Genomic DNA, 26,343 nt, shown 5'->3' with positions numbered 1-26,343 from the left:
GGGTACATTGTATACTTACCTGACGGTGATGAGAGTAGGGGTACATTATATACTTACCTGACGGTGATGAGAGTAAGGGTACATTGTATACTTACCTGACGGTGATGAGAGTAAGGGTACATTGTATACTTACTTGACAGTGATGAGAGTAAGGGTACATTGTATACTTACCTGACGGTGATGAGAGTAAGGGTACATTGTATACTTACCTGACGGTGATGAGAGTAAGGGTACATTGTATACTTACCTACCTGACGGTGATGAGAGTAAGGGTACATTGTATACTTACCTGACGGTGATGAGAGTAAGGGTATTTTGTATACTTACCTGACGGTGATGAGACTGCCAATAGTAGTAAGATGATCCAGTGGATTTTTATGTCACTTTTGGATACAAATAAGTGTTGATTCTGTAGGTACATTTTGGACGTATAACTGTATACGTACATGTTGTATGTAAACTTCCTGGTCGGTAGACTACTAAATACAACTATAAATAGAATACCCCGTGTCGTAGTGTAGGTCTGCTGTCAGTCAGAAAAAAAAAACACATCACATAATATCCCGTAAATACCAGTAGCCGGAACTATTACCCGCTGTAAGACGAATTTTGATAAAAGCTTACTTGTTTTCTTACATTGAACAAAGGCTTGTTTGGATTGAATGCCAGGTCGACAATATATTTCCATCCTTCATATCTGTGGTTAGACTAAACGTTTATCATACTTCATTTTTACAACATATTTGAATAACCTCATTCGGTAATCAACATATATAAAGTAACAATTCACTTCATTAAGCGAAAATACATAACTGTTGATAAAAGACTTTTGTATTTTTTTTTTAATTTACCCATTTCATAATGAGGTGGTATTTATGAGAACTTAAGCATGAATGAGTTTCCCTCATTGATCAAGGTGTACAACACGTTGTTATCATCTATGAAGAACAATTCTATAGCTATGATTAATCAATGGTTTCATAATTCTTTATCGTAACGGCTTCGTTCTCTAAAAGATGCTTCACCTCCGACAGAGTGTAATAAATTGTTAGTATTTTGACAATAAATGACATTTATTCCATATATATATATGCCTGTTTAAGACATACAAATAAAAAATAATTTTATAACGTCAAAAATTGTCGGAATGAAGCCAAAAAGATTTGAACTTTTGAACATTATAAACTTCTTTGCATACACTTGACCTTGATCGCAGTGGATTCTGGGAAGAGATTTACATACAAAAGAAAAGAAATATGGTGGACTTATTTATCAGCGGGGAAAACTATATATATTGCATGTTGCTTAACTTAACTACAACTTTTAATTGCGAGGTTTTAATGAAACTAGAAAATAAAAACTAAATAAACATTTCAATATTATCCGTTGCGAAAAATCACGATTCTGTGCCTGTTGTCGCCAACGAACCGAAACGCTTTCTTAGCTTTACCTCTTCGGCCCCATTTCGCTGGATTCATACAGATGTGATTTATCAACAGGTTTAAGCTGGTTAACTATGAATAGTGAATATGCAGTCACTACATATCACAAAAGAAATCCTATCCATTGATTCAATCGCATCATATGCTTAGAGTTTTCAGTAAAGATGAGAACAGACCGAACGTTACACTACGTATGTGAGTACGTTACACACTTGCCTCTCCAATAAACACTCAACTGTGTCATTTCCGCATGAGTTCCGATTCCATTGTCGTTTGTAATGTCAATGGTCTGTGCAGTCTCCGATTGAATCCTTCCCTTTCTTCGATCTCTTTTCATAATCGAATTTATGCTTCCTTCTTTCTGGAGATGTTAAGCTAGCATGCGCATTTAGATAATTTCATTCAATATGGATGCGGAGCGAAATGGAATTTCTTTCTGGACGCAATTGATTATTTATTCATTTTAGATTTTAAAGGTAAATAAGAAGATACAACTTTCCGAGGGTGGTAGCAATGTCAAATGTGCAACTTTTATTCCCGAAGAAAATACATGCGAGTCTATTTGTGTTTTAAATTGATAAAAATGCTATCTGTCGAAGGTCTAGTACCTTTAACGTTTATATTCAAAATGAAAGGTTGTAATGATTGTGAATTATTATTGAGATTATTCCAGATCAAAGTCACGGTGGAATTTTGGTGCGATGAATAGAGATGTGATTCAAATATCACAACATATGTTATTTGTTAAGAATTAAGATTCAAATATGACATACATATCAAATGAATTACTCTTAAATGTCCATTTCCTCTATTCATCATCGAAACTTTCTAGACAAAATAATTTCCCTTCGAAAGGTCATCATGACAGCAGAAAACAGCGAAGAGAACAGAACAGATATAGAACAGAAAAAGGGAAATAACAGAAAAGAAAAGATTTAAAAGGTTTCAGCATAAGAAAAGAAAAAAAGTTTCGAGTAAAAAGTATACCACAACACCGTACAGCGGTTTAATCAAAGAGAAACTGCCAGGAGTGAACATTTGAATTAGTATATTCGCAAAACAAATAAACAGATTGCCGAGGTGATTGATACTAAAAAAAAACGTGATACCGCTGGAGTAATACAAGGAAGTAACAGCTTGAACGACGGCCATTTATTTACATTTGTATTTCACGATATACATGTATATATATATAGAATGTCACATGGTAGAATACATATCACATGCCATATCATTTTGGGGACCCAGTATCAAACACAAGGCTTCGTAACACAAAAGGCTTCATTACACAAAAGGCTTCATTACACAAAAGGGTACTGGTTTAAAACATGTCCATGTAGTTTAATGAATACTACGTGGGTTGTACTTTTTACCCGAGATACATAACTCAGGCATCGCTAACTAATTGTATTTTGTATCACACAAAACAATTAAGGCGGTCAATACGTATGTCAAGAATGGTATCGGGGAAATATCAATTCACTTGCACACACATGTTCGAAACAGCAATTGCAAGATTATGCTTTCAGATCGGCTCAAAACACTTTAGCCGAATTTCTACTATGCAGAAAAACACATTCTAAATCAACTAGATATTAAAAAAAAAACATGCTAAAATAGAGCTGACAGCGGTTAACTGGCTACCTTTTTATGATGGAATTAACCGAATATATTTACAAAATCGATCATATACCGATGGTGCTTTAATCGTTAAGAGAGATAAACGATGTATTTATAATTAATCAAGTTAATAAGTTCTGTGTTAACATTTCACTGTGCGAGGAGAACTTGATAGGGTGTCTCGTGTCACGTTTATGATACTGATTGGTGATTTATATATTTACTCCATATGGATTGATGCTAGGTATGTGTTTATGCATTTGAAAACGACAATGAAAGTAAAACAGTCAAGGTTTCATTTCACAAATATAACAACTGGACGATGTCTCCCTTGATCTCCTGTGTCCAACCACACCTTGGTGAAACATCGCCTCATTGAGTTTCATGATGCTGTATAAACCCTAATTTCTACAAGCGATGGTAGTATTGATGTATGTCTCTCTGTTACCTGACAAAGAAAGAACTGAATATGAGTGACGCTTTACTAAATATATACGAGCATGCAAAGATAGATGTGCTTAAGATAGTAAGAAAGCATAAGCTATCTATATTCCACAAAATACATATCATATATATATATATATATATATATATAGTATACAGATATGTTTAGCACATAAAAAGAAATTATATATTAGCAGTACGGCCCTGCATTATCGATGATAATTTGTAAATACAGATAATTTTATTGATCGATTTCATCGTTGTTCAATTAGCATGGCATTATTCTTTTATACAGTTAAAGAGGGGCATTTAAAAGAAAGGTTTCTTATCCTTCTCGTAATCTTCCTAAAAGAAATCAAATCACGTACCAGACGTTGTTGTATTAAGTTCTTCATAAACGTTTGGATTCGAACGTCCCTCCAACGACTCGTACTTTCTGTTATTACATGGAAATAGTTGTTAATTTATGGTTACATGGTTTATCCGCAACATCAATGTTTAAAAAGAATGATATAAGATAACTTACAAATCACAGCGAATCAAAAGCATTGATAATCTACCTACCCACCATCTCCTTCATTGTCAGAAACAATTGGGTTAACTGAAAGTACAAATAAAAAATCCGTTAATTCGTTTAATGAATAAAAATGAAGCGGTTAGTACATTTAAACGCAAAATTTATAGATATATAAAAATACACACAAAATAGTACAAATCCTCTTCGTATATGCTACCTTATTACATGTTGGTATATATATAACGTAAAAGAATGACCATAGAAAAAAAACACTACAATGGGGTGAAATCAGAATAATGGGACTGTTTACCGGACAAAAAAAAACCTTGGTAGCAGCTATACAATGTGAAAAATATGATTACAGAGTTGCAACCTCTGAAATATCTGACGAGGGAAGGCGACCAAATTTGAATCTTGATAAGCAGCTCAACTAAAATTTGGGACGAAACGTCTCTTAAGATTCTGCATCTACACAGTGGTTAATCATAGAACATAGGTTCTCTACATGTCATTCTAGCATTTGCCTTCCGCTCACGAAAAGGTTCTCTTTTTTCCACTACTATATATATTACTTTTGTTGTATCTTATTGTATTTGTAGTACTGTTGATATAGCATGTGATTGTGTTCGTGTTCTTTATGTCTTGGTGAAGAGGCGGATCGAACATTCCGAAAAGTATTAGAATTACTTTTTTGTTTCATATATATATAATATGCATTAAAAACCGAATGCGTGTGATTCTTAATCGATGTTACACTATGTCTTACCATGATGGTGTCCTCCGATTTCAGAATACACGGACGCCTTGGCAACCTCATTGGTATCAAGTTCCTGATATGGAGATCTGGATTGTATATAAATAGAAAAAAATAAAGAATACAGTTGTCACCGCGATACACTCATTCGAAATATATACAAATAATTTAGTTGAAAGTTGTAGTCTTACCTTTCATTTTCGCTTTGGGATCTGCCTCCTGTAAGAAAATTTGGTAATATACGTTTAACACAAAAATAACTTTCCGCTTAAAATAAAAAAATAAATAGCGTAGAGAAAAAACAAACGTTTGGCAACATCTGCTTAACAATTAAGACTAACAAATATTAATTGTTACAAACAATGAACAGAAGCGTTTTGTTAAAATGCGAATATATGATGATATTATAAACATACTACATAATGTATTCATTATCAAAATAATACCTCGATCTGAAAGTTGTACATCCTGGTATTCCTTCTGTTTTGGAAGCTGACGTGATCTGCAACAAAAAGGTAGACAAAACAATGTGTATCTTATCTCATCAGGCACTCGCCTGGCTGTTTTTTGAAGCATGATGTTATGCATAAGAAAGCAGTTAGGAAAACATATAACCGACGACCAGCCTGATTATTTAAGAAATAATTAACAATGATTTGTGTATTGTTGCAGGATATACAACGAGGACGAGGATATTCTGCAATTAAATTAATAACAAAGGCCACAGGCCTGAGTTATTAATCAAAATTACAAAATATCCGAGTCAAAGTTGATTATTTCTATTCTACCATGTACTGTTTAGTTCTGAGATCGACCTCTTTCTAATAGAAAAAACAACGAAAAGCAAAGAAACCCCGAGTATTGAATTATTTGTTTGTGAACTATACATGTATTTACATGCACTACAGTACTACAATCAAGAGCATCTATCATATGGCATCGATTTTGAAAAAAAAAAATTTTTAAAAAGTATAAAAAAAAAAGACAAAAAGTTGGGCCTCCGTAGGATTTGAACTCGCGTCGTGATAACAATTTAAAGAAGACTAATCCATTTTTTTTATCTTTAAACCCACTCGGCTATAGTCTTATCTTAAATATGTGAATATTAGATATATAAAATGGTAACAGCCGTGACTCACGAGCGTGTATTATTGGCACGAGCGTGTATTATTAGAAAATAACAAACATGGTAGAATATACATTTTTTAATGTTACTGTTTCCTTCATGAATCAAAGTAAACAGACGTGTATATAGGTAGGTGAATTGGGAGATGAGGTCCCGAATAAACATGCTGATCTCTAAACTTCGATAACGAACTAATTTGTACAGATGATTGAGGAGTTGATGGGGAAACGGTATTACTATTTATGCATTTGATGGATTGGAAAGAAGTGATATGACCAATGAGTAGTTATCCATCTCACTTCTCATCAGCACTGAAAACGTAATATGTACGGTTAAAAGGGATGCTCTAAATATTTGGGCAAAAATTGTTCATGAGGGGTATTATTTCTTTTTATAATTATGTGATAAGATGAAAAAAATAAATAAATAATCAAACATCAGAATTGAAATACAGAATACTCGTCTAAAACTGTATCAATTGCATCTGCTTACCTATGACATAGTCTTCCATTTCCTGAAGAAAAAAAGATAATCAGTTAACTGTTTCATACATCTTAATATTCCATCATTTTAACGACTGTTTTGTAACTATTACATTAGTTCTGTAGAGATAAGTTACAGGTAGTTGAAACGACGATACAGTTCACTTTATTAGTACTTACGTCTGAAATAAATCCCGATTCCAACTGTAAACAAAAGCGTGAGAACGCCAGTGACTGCCAGTACAACTCCAGTGACATACATACTGTCAGTTCCGCTAGAACATGCTGTATCAAACAAAATATTATATTTTATTTCTATCAACATGCATTCACTCTTTTTCATGTTGCCTCCAGAGCAACTCAGGTAATAACATACGGGTGCATGCAGAAGCTTTGAGGACGATACGCGCAGGAATTGTCCATGCTTCGTGCGAACAGTAAACTGTATCTTGCTGTCGTCAATTGATAAATCCCCGTTAGAAACGCTTAGACGCTAAGGAATGAAGTACCAACTATTATCGAAAATATACTTGAACATTGTATGTATGTAATGTATTTGTTCATCAGTTGAGGACAAAGACATCTTCACGGTAATACAATATACAAAAACATACTAAGAAAGCTGTGACCGTGTACAATATCTCATATAGTCATATTTTGTTTTTTAGTGTTACGAATTAGTCATTGCCATTGATGTAACACAGTGCTATAAAATGGAAAATATGCAGTGGTATTTGCTAGATACTTACGTGTATAAACAGTACAGCCGACAGTTTCAGCCGATGTTGTGTTCCCATACTTATTGTATGCTACAACCTTAAAGAAATAGACATGGCCACCATCCAGATTGTCTATATTTTGACTATACACGTCGCTTCCGTCTGTGTCTTTTGTAATCACCACTGGATAAACTTCTTGTGAGTTGAGAAACCTGTCTGTGCTGAACATAACATGGTAATACTGAGAGTCCCCTCCGTCACTCCACGAGACTTCGACAGAATGAGGCATGGTACAGCCAATTAACAGATTCGTTGGGATCCCTGGGTTCACTGTAATGTCGAAAACAATGAAGAGGTGTTATTCATGTTACCATATATCCATGTCATTTGCATTAAGTTACATGAATATGAAATGAATATTATCTATATGAAATTGTTTAAGCCTTACATTATTCTATTAAGATGATGTCGAATTATCTAACGTAATAACTTCAAATCAAGAAAAAATATACATTTGAATCTAAACTATAGCATACTAACAAGAACATACTGCGTTATGAGACATCAACATATGTCCTATTTGAAAAAAAAAAGATTTTGAAGAACTTACATATCATGCAGGATATCTCCTTAAATACATCTTATTCATGCAGACTCTTGTTTTCCAAATTAGGAAACGACGTTACAAATACATTACGCTAAAATAATTCATTTTACTGTATAAAAATGCTATATTTCGGGTAAACGTTCTCAGATAATCATACTTAAAACGTGTTCGTTAGGTAAACAGGTAAAGCAGACTAAACTACAATTTTCAGATTTGCGTTGCGTTTTTTATCAACTATCGAAAAGATTAATAAAATAAGTGAATATAACAAGTCAATATATGAACCTCCGAAGCATTATATTATAGAACTGTTATTCATCTAGAAGTCATTAACATATTCAGCTATTGATATCGATTTCACTTGATATTTCCCAGACTTTTCATTAATATTGAGAGATCGGATAGGTTTCCGTAGAACTTTACAGCCGTTAGGAGTAAAATACTTACGTTTTTCACGAACTGTGAAGCTAAGCATGGCACTTCCTTGATTGTTTGTTGCTGTGACGTTATATAATCCAAACCACATCTTTTGTATACTGTTCCGAGTCAAAACTGAAATAGCAGTTAAATTACTCGCCTCAAACGTATTCTGTATGATAACGGTATCCGTTCCGTTTCTAAGATCCGTTGCATCAAAGGATTTGTAGGGTTGGAAGGTCCAGATGAAAGATGGCGCCGGGTTGGAGATGAATGTAGAAGACAAAATAATGGTGTCTGACTGGGAAAGATAATAAGTCTGGTTTTGGTCGAGCATTTGATACGGATGTGGTTCATCTAAAAAGCAAAAAAAGTATGATTGGTCAAATATGGTAACTGCCTCAACCAATGGAATGTACCAATAAAATAATACCTGAATCATGAAATAACACACAGGGTAACTTTTTGCGAAGTCTTCATAGTATTGTAATGTCAATAAACATACCAATGTTCATATTTGTATCAAGCGATAGCACTCCTCAATGTGTTATCTACATTATTCGGTATTAGATCCCTATTCTTATGATAATGATGAAAACGAAATGTGACGAGTTTCGTTTTAAATGTTCGAAAATGTCTTAAATGACTGATAACACCTTAACCGTTTTCTTGAATTTACTGTTTTAATCACAAGTTTTACACGTCGAATAACAAAATGAAAATTGAAGACAGAACATGATATAAAATGGTATTTGTTTGATCAGCATTCAACTTGACTAATGATACCATTCATGATATTTAGTGTTTCGTCTGTCATCTAAATTGAAAAAAAGAGATGATACGGAACCACTACTGGTAGTTGATAGTATATACCTATATAAAGGTTTCAATAACTAAGGGGCAAGCTCTCCTTATTTTACTAATCGGATATTTCAACTACAGTCTGAAAACTAACATTTCACAATAACACTGATCACTTTAGTCGACTCCCCGGCAGCATTGCTAGCAGTACACCTGTACGTCCCGTGTTCTGATCTGTCCAGTTGTCCCAGTGACAACACAGGTGAGACAGTAAAGTTGGTGTTGTCCGGTCGTGTCCAGACAAAGGTACAGCCAGGTCTACAGTCCGCTGTACAGGTGATGTCTGGTAACGTGTCACCCTTTATCCTCATATACTTGGTCTCCTGTGGTGATAGAATTAGCGAAGAACCAGGACCATCTGTATAGATACATAGTTTTAGCATTAATATTTTCTTAAAAAATATGTTTTTTTGCAGTTATTTGTTTATCGTTTGCTCGATTTTATTTATTACCTATAACAATTTGACAAACGTGATATCACTTTGGTATGGTCAACTTATTATTTTCAATTGCTGCAATAAAACAAATACATGCTTTCTTCTGCAATTTAAATGAAGTGGTAGCATGGTACATATGTATACATTCACATACACTACTATATGTAGAGATACCGTGATAAATGCTCGGATTTAGAATGCGATAGTAGTATTGGCATGATATGTATTTGATGATTCATTAAAGTGAAACTGTTATCATTTTGAATTAAATCAATTTTATCGAACTGCTGTATTCTACATTTGTTGTCAATTCACATGTTTCCGTCATAATACTTGAAATCACATGTTTATAATAGACAGATGATACTCATCATACATCATATTCATGTGAAACTAATCATGTTCAATATAATAGGACATTTTACTTACATTGTAATGTAACAATGATTGTTGAAATGGACTCCCCGACAGCATTCCTAGCAGTACACCTGTACGTCCCGTGTTCTGATCTGTCCAGTTGTCCCAGTGACAACACAGGTGAGACAGTAAAGTTGGTGTTGTCCGGTCGTGTCCAGACAAAGGTACAGCCAGGTCTACAGTCCGCTGTACAGGTGATGTCCGGTAACGGGTCCCCCTCTGTCCTCGTGTAGATAGTGTCCGGTGGTGACAAAATTATGGAGGTACCGGGACCATCTACCGTGTATTAATGTTAAAATGTAGATGTTGTTTTGTACAGTAGTGTATGCTCTTTTAAGTTCCTGGTTTTATATTAAATAGAAATAGTTAACGTCAACATGTATCAATATAACATGATCATGATGTGCATACGCCATAGATTATATCAGTTTTCTATTTCTGAACTAATGTTCTGAACAACAACAACAACACAAACCACAGACGGAAAAACATCATTAGACCATAACTACTATCGCTGTATGTTCATGATGTAATATATATCACAAAGGCGTATTATATCGTAAATTATGCACATTGGTGCACATACAGCTTGACACATCTGAAATAGACATGATCTACGTCATCAGAATTATTCCGCCAAATCAGTAATCATGTTATCTATTGTTGTGATTAACGTCTTTGTATCTGACTCAATTACACTGTATTGTAATACTGGTTATTATAGATACTTACACTGTACGGTAACACTGGTCATTATAGTCGACTCCCCGACAACATTCCTAGCAGTACACCTGTACGTCCCGTGATCTGATCTGTCCAGTTGTCCCAGTGACAACACAGGTGAGACAGTAAAGTTGGTGTTGTCCGGTTGTGTCCAGACAAAGGTACAGCCAGGTCTACAGTCCGATGTACAGGTGATGTCCGGTAATGTGTCCCCCTCTGTTCTGGTGTTGGTAGTGTTGGGCGGGGACAGAGCTATGGAGGTACCGGGGCCGTCTGTAATGATTATATATAACCCCTATTAAAATTTAACTTATGTCAGACCCTTTTCTCTGTATAAACCTTGCAATGAGAACCATTCACATATCCTTGTTTAGGCAGTGTCAAGCGAGACAGATATATGGTGGTACGTCAATATGAAATGTATATTTTAATTAGATATATTCATAACAATGAAACATATTATAATGTGATAATATGATAATATCGATACTTACCTACAATTTATACCAATTAGGAATTGTAAAGGATGTAAAATCCCATAATCCATTATTGATTAGTATCTGTAATAGTTAATATTTGTTTTACACAGTTTACTTGATGACCTAGTAATTGGAGTTGAAACATTCCCAATGAAAAAGTAAATACGTACAATCTACAATGACGTTTACATTGACGCTGACGTCACTCCCGTGCCCATTACTGGCCGTACACCTGTACACGCCCCCCTGACCACGCTGTATGTTGGTGAGTTGGAGACCTGGCCCTGTTGTATAGGACTGTCCATCCTTTGTCCAGCTGTAGGTACAGGCCGGGTTACAGTCAGCAGAACACGTGATGGTGGGGATAGTCTGTCCCTCTGTAGGAGTGTAGGTCACAGTTGGTGGAGTCAGACTTACGTTGGAAGGTCCGTCTGGAATGAACCGAAAGACAAAAAGAGAAGCATCCGACCTATTGTGTACATTTTTGAAAACCTATGCATTTATTGTTATGTACTTTTTTTTTCTTTTCATTTCACCCCTCATTCTCACGAACACGGAGATACTGTATTTTATATTGTGTTATTGAAAAAAGTTCGATGAAAACTATCATCGGTCCGAGATGTATTATCTTAGTAAGAAAGCTGTGTAAATAGCCCCTCTTAAATGTTCAAATGCTCGTTTGATTAAATTCATCAATACACAAATTTTTCCATGTGTCTGATATAGGGACTCGGTGATACTTTCCGTGTATAAAATAAGTCTACTCATCTTATGATTTTAGTTTTTGTAAGTCGGCATGGCGTTGTAACAAAAATGTCGAGATTTAGATGCAAAAAATATGTAATATCAAACGGATTTCAAATCAAATCAAATCATTTGGAGCAAAATCCCTTAATCAAGAACATGTCCTTGATTCGATTGAAGTTAAATAAGCTTTAAGCAAGGACGGAAAAGAAGATTTAGAAGATATTTTATTTTCATATATATGCATTATACATACACTGTGCAGTAACACTGGTTGTCATAGTCGACTCCCCGACAACATTCCTAGCAGTACACCTGTACGTCCCGTGTTCTGATCTGTCCAGTTGTCCCAGTGACAACACAGGTGAGAGAGTAAAGTTGATGTTGTCCGGTCGTGTCCAGACAAAGGTACAGCCAGGTCTACAGTCCGCTGTACAGGTGATGTCCGGTAACGTGTCACCCTCTGTCCTGGTGTAGGTAGTGTCGGACGGGGACAGAGCTATGGAGGTGCCGGGGCCGTCTATAAAAGGTAATTTTCAAGCGACCCTTTATATTACAAGCTTACATTTGGCACGGATATTATAGACTGTAAAGATAACATTATCCAGTGAGCTGTAAAATAACACTATAAGTATTTGTGAACAAACAGTCCCCGAAAGTATGTATTAACAAATGAAAAGTGTTTGGGAACAGTTTTCATATGCGCTTCATACATATTTTATCTATTATATACGTTTGGCTCCTATGCCATTTTAACAATCTGTTAAGCCAATTCCATTTAAAGCATATATCAATACTTGATGTTAAGTAGGTTGGAAGATTTGTCATCTTGTTGTGTACATGTATATGGTAGTATGGGTGTGATGAGATTACATAATTGTAACAGTGTGGTCTAGGGGGAGATAATTTGTAACTCGTATTGTATGAGTTATCCCCCTTGCTAGAATTATCTTAATAAAAAAAAGATATATTTGTCAGTCAATACAAGGACATGGAACTGGAGGCATGTGTTTGCGTTTTTATGATGTGAATCATAAGCGAGTTCCCCATTCACCTCGCACATTGACAGAACATGGTGGAGAATCCAAATCCGGTGACTATTTATGACAAAATGTAACTTTTATATTGTGTATTCGCCTGTGTGGCCGGCGAGTCTTACTTGTCGGTCATGTCTCGTCGGCCAGACGTCAGACATTTTATTTACGCCATGTGCTTTTTGGCGGGAACATTTAAACATGCTGTTTGTATTGAACTAATGACTTTTGTGTATTATATCAAAGCATAATGCATTCAAATTTCATGACTATTACTATTTTTCGTCATTTTTGCATACGATGTCTACTGATGTGTTGATGGCGTCATCGATATTTTAATTCACTAGTGAAGTGTGTCGTAGATTAATATATGGCGAAGGATGGGCTTCCAAACGATGTATGAGTGACACTCGAAACTGCAGTATATTTTATCTGTTGTCTTTTACTTTCAACGGAAAAGAATTTCTTCATGTTTGCAGTCTACATTTTCATCAGAATATTTGGTGTTTTACATGTGAATATTATCCTGACACTGCCTACGTCAGACGTCAGTACGTGACAACCGGCATATATGAAGATGGTGATTCGACATATTTCTAAATAATCCTGGCATGATCTTTCCAGTATGCGGCTTTTATAGGATGTGTTTGCTGTTTGATTTATTAACTATAAACAATACAGTTCCAGTCTGACAACTTGCATTTTACTTGTCCCCATACAGATGTTGAACTCTCCATACAGATGTTGAACTCTCCTTACAGAAATGCAGAACTGTTTAGTAATTTACTATCAGCGACTCTATTAACAACATGTGAAGACTGTTTAAATTTCGATACAACTAATTATCAATATAATGATATATACCTTTTATCGAGCCCTTCATTTATTGTTATTGATTATTATTGCTCTTTTGCCATTTCTCGATTATATTGCACAACATCATTGTTTTCCAAATGCTAGTGAATGTTTTTCTCAGATATATTATATCAGAAATATACTAATAATTAAGGGCGAAATCTCTGCTGATGTTACTGTTGATTACATGTCATATTCGGTTTACATTTTCAAGGATGAGCATATATATAATTCATAAATCATACCAACTTTATACAGTTGATGAATGGCTACGGGTAATAAATATTATAATTTAGTACATTATACTGTTTTTGGAACTGTTGCGATGTTATGGTTGTAGTACTTTATGATAATTGATATACCGGTATGTAGAATATTATGGTATGATATTTTGTTTTTTATTGAAGAACCATAAGGCCATGCTGAGGTATTTTTCAGCTCGTATATAAAGCGACGATAAGGCTGATATGGATATATATAAAGCTGGCAGGTTAATGTATATTTTGTTGAATTATTGTAGGTTTTATTGCGGTTCATTACTTTAAATTACGTGGTCTTATGACGCAACATGATGATACTGCGAATGATAGTAGCAGTTAGTTAGGTATTGCCAGAACAAACTAAATTGATGTCATTTTAAATATGTGTTTTAAATCTTGAGCTTGGTAAAATGTCACTCTTGTTCAAATTGATATCCTTCTATAGCAAATTAAACCAGTATCTTAAAACTATCTATTATGTATGGAAATCTCTTTCATCTTTGCTATTTTGTCTGGAAGGTGTATGTGTGATCCATAGTGCACGATGGAAAGTGTAAGTGTGAATGTTTGATATCTAATTGCATAGTATGATATTGCTTTTTGTACTTGAAAGTATTATACAGTAAATTGCAATATTCAAAACAATTTCATCTCAATTGCATATATGGTGGCGTATGATTATTGATATATTAATTAACTGCTTACTTCAAGTTATTATTGTAATCACGTACAACCATGGTAAAATTGTGTTTGCATAATTTTATTTTGTGGGCGGGAATGTTGTGTACATGTATATGGTAGTATGGGTGTGATGATATTACATAATTGTAACAGTGTGGTCTAGGGGGAGATAATTTGTAACTCGTATTGTATGAGTTATCCCCCTTGCTAGAATTCTCTTGATAAAAAAAGATATATTTGTCAGTCAATACAAGGACATGGAACTGGAGACATGTGTTTGCGTTTTTATGATGTGAATCATAAGCGAGTTCCCCATTCAACTCGCACATTGACACTTAACGCAATTAAATTTAACCCCTTTATAAATCCAAAAGTTGGTAGGCAGTCACCAAAACCCTTTATGATTTAAATGTCAAAACATTAAATATTGTAGATATTTGCAAGCGTTTCACAATAAATGTAATTATATAAAATATTGAGCATAGACGTTTGTGAAAAATGTGTTTAAAAAACAAAGGAAATCAAATGGGTATATAATGGGAACGGTTAATATTACGGTTAAAGTGAAGAATAGAAGTCATCAGAGAACATGTTACTTGATTGCTTAACATTTAGGTGTAAAAAATGCACAACGTTGTAAGATTGAAGTGCATGTATGTCCGTGTGCAGACGATAGATAGCCGAAGGGTGTAGAAAGGATTTACTTGGATTTCTTTCGGCATACACGAGTTTGTATGATTAATTTATGTCTGTCGATCATATCACATTGGTGGAAATATAAACTGAGCCGTTTTGCCAGGATATTTAGAGGTATGAAGTGATTATATATCAGTTTATATATACATTTATAACAATGTTTTCTACTTTACATTTGGGAGGGGGGGGGGGGGGGGGGGGGATAGAGAGAGAGAGAGAGAGAGAGAGAGAGAGAGAGAGAGAGAGAGAGAAATGTGAGCATTTTTGTCTTTGTCTTTTAACGGGTCAATTCTAACAGAGAACATGTTACTTGATTGCTTAACCTTTAGGTGTAAAAAATGCACAACGTTGCAAGATTGAAGTGCATGTATGTCTGTGTGCAGACGATATATAGCCGAAGGGTGTAGAAAGGATTTACTTGGATTTCTTTCGGCATACACGAGTTTGTATGATTAATTTATGTCTGTCGATCATATCACATTGGTGGAAATATAAACTGAGCCGTTTTGCCAGGAATTTTAGAGGTATGAAGTGATTATATATCAGTTTATATATACATTTATAACAATGTTTTCTACTTTACATGTTCTCATTTTTATTATATCAAATCTTCAATAAAAATATGTAAATATATACACGAATATCTACATGGGTAGATAATTTCTTACCTTAGTCAGTCTTTCAAATTATTTTCATCTCAACATCTGTATTAACTATATACTGTATCTTCTACTATATACTATATCTACTATAAACTGTATCTACTAATATATACTGTATTTACTATATACTGTATCTACCATATACTGTATCTGCTATATACTGTATCTACTATAAATTGTATCTACTACTATATACTGTATATACAACAATATATTGTATCTGCTATTATATACTATATATATAACTATATACTGTATCTACAACAATATATTGTATCTGCTACTATATACTATATCTACTACTATATACTGCATCTACTATATACTGTATCTACTTCTAAATACTGTATCTACTACTATATACTATATCTACTACTATATACTGTATCGACAACAATATATTGTATCTGCTACTACATGTATATACTGTATCCACTACTATATACTGTATATACTATATACTGTATTCACCACTATATACTGTATCTACTATAAACTGTATCTACTATTTTATACTGTATATACTATATACTGTATCTACTATATACTGTATCTACTACATACTGTATCTACTACTATATATTGTATCAACTATATAATGTATCTGCTACATACTGTATCTACTATATACTTTATCTACTTTATACTGTCTCTACTACAATATACTGTATCTACTACTATATACAGTATCTACTATATACAGTATCTACTATATACTGTGTCTACTACTATATACTGTATCTACTACTTTATACTGTATCTACTACTATATACTGTATCTACTAGTATATACTGTATCTACTATATACTGTATCTACTATATACTGTATCTGCTATTATATACTATATATATAACTATATACTGTATCTACAACAATATATTGTATCTGCTACTATATACTATATCCACTACTATATACTGCATCTACTATATACTGTATCTACTACTATATACTATATCTACTACTATATACTGTATCGACAACAATATATTGTATCTGCTACTACATGTATATACTGTATCCACTACTATATACTGTATATACTATATACTGTATTCACCACTATATACTGTATCTACTATAAACTGTATCTACTATTTTATACTGTATATACTATATACTGTATCTACTATATACTGTATCTACTACATACTGTATCTACTACTATATATTGTATCAACTATATAATGTATCTACTATATACTGTATCTACTATATACTGTATCTACTTTATACTGTATCTACTACTATATACTGTATCTACTATATACTGTATCTACTATATACTGTATCTACAACAATATAGTGTATATACTACTATATACTGTATCTACTACAATATACTGTATCTACTACTATATACAGTATCTACTATATACAGTATCTACTATATACTGTGTCTACTACTATATACTGTATCTACTATATACTGTATCTACTATATACTGTATCTACTATATACGGTTTCTTCTACTATATACTGTATCTACTATATACTGTATCTACTATAAACCGTATAAACTATATACTGTATCTACTATATACTGTATCTACTACTATATACTGTTTCTACCACTATATACTGTATCTACTACTATATACTATATCCACTTCTATATACTGTATCTACTAGTATATACTGTATGTACTATATACTGTATCTACTACTATGTACTCTATTTACTACATTACAACTATATACATTTACTAACACAATATAAAGCACAACTGCCCCCATTAAATGCAATTTGATACCCACCTGCCACGTTTACTGTATAATCAGCACTCTCCAGACTTGGGGTAGGTAGGTTAAAGTTGATACGTCTACAGTACCACACAGATCCATGGTCTCCCGTCTGTGGCTGTATGATCCACCGGAACACTGTACCAATGGTTACTCCAGACGTTACACAGGAACAGACATCCGGTGCACAGGGGACGGCGGGGTTGACTATGACGTTGTAACATTGGTCACCACCTACTTGTATACTACCTACTGTAGTAGTGACGTTAGGACGGCGGTAAAACCAGACAAGATTGGCCTCCTCTGGTACATCACACGTCAGTGTAAACTCAGTCCCAGGGACAGCGTACTCAGATGACCCGGTCAGGGTTACAGCATCTGAACGTATTATCACAGATGGATTGAAATTGTTCGTTTTAAATCATTGGAGTACATGATTTCGATACAATGTTGGACGCTCCATAGGAGTTCGAGTAATTAGAGAGAGAGAGTTTTAAGAATACCACAAATAAACCAAGCAAATCGGACATTATTATTTGTTTTCAGTTTTGCAATTGATTGCGGAAGAAATAAATTCCGATAGTGCTAACTGTGGACGGAATCACCTATCTTGGAATAGCATATCTGATATATATATATGTTATATCATCAGGCTTGATGAGCAGGATAAAAGCGCGTGAGTTGTCATGCTATGGGCTAGAGTAAAGTACCCGGAGAAAATTCACGTGGTCAGGCGGGTTCACGTGCGATCAGGAAATCGAACCCCTCTTCTGTAGGTGAAATGTAATAATGTTATCACATGACCGCTTTATTGTTATAAGTTTCATTTGTATGTGTATTATATAGCTAGTTAAATAATCGCACCTTTAAAACCATCGTATATTTTCGCTTTCGGTTTTTAGTAGAATACATAAAGATATCGTTTAGCTTCAAAATGTCCTAATGATCCAAAGTATTTCCCACATCGATACATCATCACGTTTCAATGTTCCATCGTGTGATGGACTGGTTAATTCGAATCTCCACCATGCTAATATAACCTAATACCATGTAAAACTCACCTACAGAAACGCACACAAGATAATGGACGTCACATGTACATCCAATGGTATGTTGACTGACGTTATTACTTATACATGTGCATGATATATGTCGTTGACACTTTCCATTTCCTGGGAAAGTAAAGGATGTTGATTCGTTTTCTTTTTCTCGAAATATATTTATTTAGGTTAAAAGAACGCCGGCTTCTTAACACATTTTCTGTATCGTGTAAGGCCTATTAGGGACCATAAGTGTGTAAATACGGGTATGGACTAACGTAAATTTATACACAGGTAAAAAACAGAGAGATAAGCTAATCACATAAAGAATTCTGAGTAAATATTTTATATTTGTACAATTATGAAGAAGACAGACAGACCCGTAACCACAGGAAGTAGATAAATTGACTTATAAATGCTCATTTACGGGGTTAGAATGATTACAATGTACATATGTAGTTATATCATGAAGTTACCATTCGTCTGAAATAAGATACGACAGTTACAGACAAGTACGAAACAATATATACGTACCTGACGATGATAGGATTATTAGTGCTACATGCAGAAATATTAACGAATGAAGTTGGATTCCACCGTGAGATGATGGCATGACGTTTCTGAAGGTAAATATTAGACGTACATTCATGTATAACCGTATACGTACATTCTGTGTGTTAACTTCCTGGTCGATGTGGCCTTATATATCTATAGATAGTTATTCTAGTGTTGACAAAGACTTGCATACTATAAAGTTGTTGTGTTTTGTGTCTCAGTTTGTAAACAAAAGACACACAAACACGCATACCAATACCCACAAGTGTCCTTCCTACACTGACGCCTCCCACTTATTTATTCTACAAACAGTCAATAATATGTCAATAATTAACTTTCGATAAACTTAACAAAGTTATATTAGTGTTATTTTTATATCATGTGCAGAACAATCACAACAAAAATATCATCATTGCACAAAACTGGCATTTTCTGACCGATCATGTGACCATGTCATGTATATCGCACGACTCGTGCAACGTGTGTGATGGCACCTGTGTGAAGTTGTAAATAAATAAGTAAATGACGTTGTGATGACGTCATATGATTGTTTTCGTGTAGAAAACTTCTTGTTCAAGTCGAAGCAAACGAGGCTTATTAGGTTAAAAATTTGAGTGTTTTCGCTGATTTTCTCATAAATAGATGAGATATGAGATATCTCATAGAAAGAATACTCGTGTAAATGCAATATAAAATCAATTTAACAAGTTTTCTATCATAATACATTGCGTTTTTCCACTGAGTAAACGTTCTGAGATTTTGAAAACATACCAGTGGAACTTCGTTAACTCGAAGTCGACGGGACCACGAGAAAACTTCGAGTTATCCGAGTGTTCGAATTAACCGAGTTGTCATTTTTGGTGAAAAGTTTGGTCAATATTTGTCAACGTTATATAATCATTATAACTCCGCTCTGCCACTCATCAGTTTAGTGTAGAGACTGGTCAGTACGTGTACATGCATATCGTTTTGTCACTCGTAGTTTGGCGTAGTTTTGCCAATTTACAGTCACGATACAGTTTCTTTTACTAAGTCAATTCACGATAATTATGTACACATGACATTCATATAGATCTACGTCTTGCTTGCAAAAGGAATAACGATAAAACGGAATTCAACCTCACAACAGTTTATTAACATCACATCAAATAACCGTTTAAATAACACACATTATATATAAAACGTAACAGAACCATTACCTTACACTGGACATACAAAATACAGTTTGGTATGTCTACTTACGTTTTACCGAAAACAACGCCATTTCCATGTTTATTAACACAGGAAGTTGAGCTATGCATGTGCGTACAAAATGTTACTGTCACTGAGTTGGCGCGTATACCAAAGGACGTAAATTAACCACGAGTATTCAAGATCAATTATCAGCACTAGTAAAGTTAGACAAGGTATTAGATGGAATACCAAATTATCTCGCTATGTCTGATTTTGACCTGTCTCCCCTCTCTACAGCTAAGATGGCCTGGTACTTCGTCTCAGTTGTATGTGTCGTCATCTTCCTCTTCACGCCGGTCTTCCCCCTATCAATTGATCCAATTATCCCCCCGGGATTACCGGGTCCTTCCTTGGATTGCTCAATTGACTTCGGCATTCCGAAACGGGTAAGAATTTTCAGAGAAACACCCCTTCTTTTATGTCTAAATGACATCTGACATCTCCTCAATGCAGAGGTACTCTGAACACCTCAGCAGTAATTACGCTATTGTTTCAGTCATTTAACGATTTAATAGGACGCGGCAACTGTTTTATTTCTTCACCTGTAAAAACATTAGCCGAGTACCGACCCCAGGTTGTGATTCTAACTGTGTAGCGTGTCAGAGATTAGTTCCGCTTGAGCGAGCGGGTAGGTGAGTTGACGGTAGTGTGTGTTATTTTCGGCGACCGCCTAAGGAAATTGCTTGATGTATGATTAATCAGTACTTTTATCACCGAAAGTTGTTATTATACGATTCCACAGAGAATGTGCTGAATTAATTTATTGAGAGCTTTTAGTAGCATATAATAATCGGTAGGTTTGAAGTGCCGATAACAACCGGAAATTTGATGTTGAAAAAATCACAAAAACGATCTTTTCAGACTCAAAAATGATACTTCGAGTTATTCGAACATTTCAAGTAGGATTTTTATTGTAGGGGCCAAATTTTTACTTCCTATTATCCGAGTTTTTCGAGTTATCCGAATTCGAATTTTCCGAGGTTTATTACTAAGATAAAGAGAGAACTCGGCCGGGACCGGCGAGGTACTTCGAGTTAAGCGGGGTATTCGAGTTATTCGAGTTCGAGTTAACGAAGTTCCACTGTATATTATATATAGATATGAATCTAGTTGAGACTTTGAACTTTGACCCAAATATGTTTTTCTTCTCATGTTTTTTGTCACGTGATCTTTTGTTGATGTCACCAGGATTCGTTTTGACGTCATACAGGCTTGTCCAGATTGTTACTTGATAAATAACCTGCTTGTCTAGATCTGTCGTGGTATCGGAAACTGTTACGTTCTCCCAACCCGTTGCAAAATATGCATGATCCATCTTACGACGAATTATATGTTGATATCTTTTTAACGGTGTCCCATTTATAATAGACATTGATAACAGGTCAGTCTCACAAAAATGTCCGACAGTCTTAGTCAACATCCTTGGCGGGAGGAAGATAGCACCGCGCCACAGAAATACGTGTAAAAAGTCGTTACTAATTAGTTTATTTACAATTGAACTTCAGACATTAAATTATAATTGAACATGGGTATCCTCTGGCCTCAGATTGACTGAAGAAGAATACAATATTTTAGGGATTCAGAATGTAAATCAAGCATCTTCGATTCAAACTTTATTTTTTGTATTTGTTCTTCACATTATAGCATGAATATAAAATATAGATAAAAAAGTATATGTATGATGTAAGTCCTGAATTTTCCTGTGTTTCTTAAATTTGAAATACAACAATGTGCAGACTATGTATATTTAAGCATTTGCAAACAGATATACATGCGTGATATTTTGATAGTACCTTGTTGCTATTCATATGGGAATAATCTGATGCTTTACAAATAAAAAATGACAATGTACATCATGAAACGTATTTAGTTGTATTTGAATAAATCAGAAACAATCGTTTGTAAATGCATTAAATCGAATGTTGATCCTTACACGTTTCATTTTATGTACATCTTTCTTAATAATACCTGAAAACAAATACTTGACCGATATTTGTTTTCTCCTGATAGTTAACTTAATCTTACTCATAAGTATATGCACTATATTTTACGAGTGAAGTATCAAGATTGACCAACTCTTGGAAACAAGTAACTAAATATGGTAAAACTGATTGATTGGATGAACCAAATAATACATGTATATCACTAGATACGCTTACTAAAGTCGAAGGCAAAAGTACAATTGGATATCCGAGTTATCTAGAATTAAACAAAAATGAATACATGAGTAATTGGTTATAAAACCAAAGGGAAACAATATTACACCCGGTAACAATCATTCTGTAATATCGTAAAACTGGATTTCCAAAATATACATACTTTTATAGATCAAACAAATATTAACAATAAATATTGTCATATTTTCCTTGCAAAACTACAAACACAAAGCAAAGCACAAACAAGAAATATCTTTAATAAGATACACGGCATGGTTTTAAGACTGGTGGATATAATGTAAAACTGCTGGTGAAATAAATTAAGGAACTCATGCGTTTCAGTACGGATTACAAAATTATATCAATTTGAATCATTTTTGGTGATAATAAGACTGCATTTGAATCAGAAATATACTTTCGTTAATGTGCCATTTGAAAAGATACATCCACTTATCCAGCTTGTATTCATTCTCAACCTTGTTTCGTTTTAAAGTGTACCCTGAACGAAAAATTATATTTAAATATGTTATTGGTATTGGTTAATAAACAAGAATGCAGAAAACCGCATCAAAATCGGCCGACCCATTACCGAGTTATTGTGATTTTTCTCGAAAACACACCTGAAGCCCAAAGCCGAATACCTCGTTTTGGTGACCTCTGACCTGTGACGTCACAGGTTGAACACGATCGGAGCCGCCATATAGGAAATATATAGAAACAAACGTGAACACGTGCCTGTAATTAATACGAATAAGACAACAAAAAGGAAAGTGCTGAATAAACTCTCTCAGTTATATTTGTGAATTAGTTAATAACAAGTGCTACCGAAACCAGGGACATATAATTTTCTTTTTAAACGGTGCCATATATAACATGTAGCATCTCACTAATTTTCTCTCATAACGAGCCATATACCATGTAACATCTTACTAATTTTCTATTATAACGGGCCAAATACAACGTGTATCATCTTATTTATTTTCTATTATAACAGGTCGTATATAACAGGTATATAAAAATATTTTATTTGTATTTTTTATTTTAACGGTTCGTTGTAACATGTATGACATTTGAATAACGGGCCGTTTATAACGACTTACATCATATAGCCTTTATTATGGGGGCATGACAGGTTTGTTACATACAAATGTACCAGTATTGATTTCGGTTATAATACTTCTAGTAATACAAGTTTAAAATACAATTAATTGAAGATGTGAAAAAAATGCTAATCATTTTGATTTTTTTATTAGCCAAAACAGAAATTATACCGTTATTTGTGATTTTTGGGTAATTGTCAGCAATTGATAAAACGTGTCCATGAAAGATCAGTAACTCCCAGACAAGATTCATAGAGTAAATTTTCAACATCATGGGTATATATATGAATGAGGTAATTTAGGTTAATTATTCTATAGAAAAACCTTTGAGATATGATTTTTTTCGTTTGTATAGAAAACGAAACTCACTGAATTCCAAAAATAATGTGTTTGATTTCAACAACTTGAAAATGTATTCCCTATAGTATAAACGCAATTCTTAATAAAATTCAAGCTCAATTTATGTACAACCAGTAAAAGCATGTCTTCGGAACTCCTTTGAAGTGCATAGAAACCAAACGCGTGAACTCACAAGCATATTATCGGCGTGTGCCGATTAGAACACCAGAAATCACGGACTGTGGTGCAGTGACAGGTGTGACGAGCTTGTGGACTGTAATTTCACACCTGGTAATTGTTTAGCGGTATACTAACCAATTCAAACTTGATAATTCGTAATTCTCCGAACATGTTTATACATCTTTAAAGGTCTTTTTTTAATTGAAGATATGACTTGCGACACGTATGGAAAGCAAAACCACAAGGATCTCGATCACTTCATAATAATGACACAATTACAAAAATAATAGCAAAAAAATACACAAAATTTGGAGAATAAAAAATCCTACACGAAAATCATTACGAGTTTATAAGTTTTAGTATTAATTATGATAAGTCACGATGAAATAAATTGTTTGTGTTTTATCATAAAAAAACGGAGCTAAAATGATGGTTTTAATAAGTACCTATGCTTTATACATTTACAGAAAGTATCAATTATATTATAATTGTTGCGAATCATTTTTATATAATTTCACTGACAAAGTTCGTACATAAATTATATCTTTCTCAAGCATTTAATCATCCTTAATCCCTGAGAAACTTAATTTCCAAAATATACATACTTTTATAGAACAAACAAATCTTAACAATAAATATTGTCATATTTTCCTTGCAAAACTACAAACACAAAGCAAAGCAAAAACAAGAAAATCTTTTAAAAGATAAACGGTATAGTTTTAATGCTGGTGGTTATAATGTAAAACTACTGGTGAAATAAATTAACGAACTGATGCGTTTCAGTACGGATTACAAAATTATATCAGTTGGAATCATTTTTGGTGATAATAAGACTGCATTTGAATCAGGAATATAATTTCTTTAATGTGCCATTTGAAAAGCTGCATCCACTTATCCAGCTTGTATTCAATCTTAACTTTGTTTCGTTTTAAACTGTATCTGCATTGACCAATTACAATACATACTTCATCTTGACCAGTAACGAAACTTGTTGCGCCATATCCGGGGCCAAAAGAATATCATATACAGGAGTGTAGTTATTCCGAATAAGAATCGTTATATTAAAACGATATTGCTTTTTAAAACTGGGAAACATATGGAAAATAAAAGGTGTGCATTGCCGACAGAGACGTTAAATCATTCAAGTTGACATTTCCACATAATATAGCCCACACCAACAAACTAATGGCTCTTTGATGGGACTGTAACTTATACTAAGTTAACCTCGACACTCATCAGCATATCTTTAAAACAAAGACGTATTTTACTAAAGAAACGTGGAATATATTTGCCATAGAAATAAAGCAATGCATATAATATGTTAACAAGATGTCGTTTACAAGCTGTTTGACCTGTGACCTTTAAGGTTAACGGTTCGTAAGATTTGTCTCTCTTTATTCAAAATCAAGTGTTATGTTACACAATCAATAAACATGACAAGAGTGTATCCTCGTATATAGGGATTTAAGTTCGTCAACGCTGTGGTTCATTCTCGACTTTTATAGCTGACTACAGATCAATGAAATGACAACACAGCCTTTATAGTTCAACATTTTTATTATATTTAGAATGTAGAAGTGATGAGAAGGTGAAACATGGTGATTGAATATACACACAATGCTAACGTAACCCAACCGTGCGTCCGGCTCATATCTCGGATGAAAAAATATCAACCCCTGTCCCTCCCTTGGGATAAATGTACACAAAAAATGCCAGGACTATTACATGCCTACAACGGGAAAAGACCAGCCGAAAAATAACAACGGAATTACTGACCATATCATGCCTATAATTGAGAGAAAAAATACCACCCAACCCTGGATAATTTAGACGTTTAGTCAGAAATATACTACATACCTGACACTATGAAAGAAAGAGACGAGCCGGCCAGCTACATATGTAAGCCTTTACTAGACTGTTGTATAATACTAAAATCCCCAGCTATATAGCTAAATTTAATTGTATGCCTCGAAATAAGGTTAACGTTTCGTAGGAGTTGTCTTTCTTTATATATATA

At 34.1% G+C, this 26,343-nt stretch overlaps 1 protein-coding gene across 3 annotated transcripts; it reads right to left on the bottom strand.

Moving 5' to 3' along the window:
- Positions 1-2,579: 2,579 nt before the first annotated feature.
- On the bottom strand, positions 2,580-12,263 carry LOC117340945 (hemicentin-1-like). 3 transcript variants are annotated; one of them, XM_033902735.1, is made up of 14 exons: positions 11,216-12,263; positions 10,576-10,839; positions 9,856-10,119; positions 9,084-9,347; positions 8,159-8,485; positions 7,135-7,434; positions 6,566-6,670; positions 6,396-6,417; positions 5,224-5,279; positions 4,969-4,996; positions 4,790-4,866; positions 4,071-4,107; positions 3,875-3,942; positions 2,580-3,510 (listed from the first exon to the last, which is right to left on the bottom strand). In XM_033902735.1, the coding sequence occupies exons 2-14, from the start codon at positions 10,595-10,597 to the stop codon at positions 3,464-3,466; spliced, it is 1,617 nt and encodes a 538-aa protein (XP_033758626.1). In that variant the 5' UTR covers positions 10,598-10,839; positions 11,216-12,263; the 3' UTR covers positions 2,580-3,463. The 3 variants fall into 3 exon arrangements, with proteins under 3 accessions (XP_033758626.1, XP_033758627.1, XP_033758628.1); XM_033902736.1 differs by lacking the exon at positions 4,969-4,996; XM_033902737.1 differs by lacking the exons at positions 4,071-4,107; positions 4,790-4,866.
- Between the last annotated feature and the right edge of the window lie 14,080 nt (positions 12,264-26,343).

Source organism: Pecten maximus, chromosome 13 (genome assembly GCF_902652985.1).
Source record: "Pecten maximus chromosome 13, xPecMax1.1, whole genome shotgun sequence".
NCBI classification, from domain to species: Eukaryota; Metazoa; Mollusca; class Bivalvia; order Pectinida; family Pectinidae; genus Pecten; species Pecten maximus.
This window is presented reverse-complemented; position numbering and strand designations above follow the sequence as displayed.

Coding starts and splice junctions, on each gene's coding strand:
- LOC117340945 (XM_033902735.1), bottom strand. CDS start 10,597: ATGACCAGTGTTACCGTACAGT. Junction 9,348..9,855: donor AATCATTGTTACATTACAAT/GTAAGTAAAATG, acceptor GTATCTATACAG/ATGGTCCTGGTTCTTCGCTA. Junction 4,997..5,223: donor TGTACAACTTTCAGATCGAG/GTATTATTTTGA, acceptor ATTTTCTTACAG/GAGGCAGATCCCAAAGCGAA.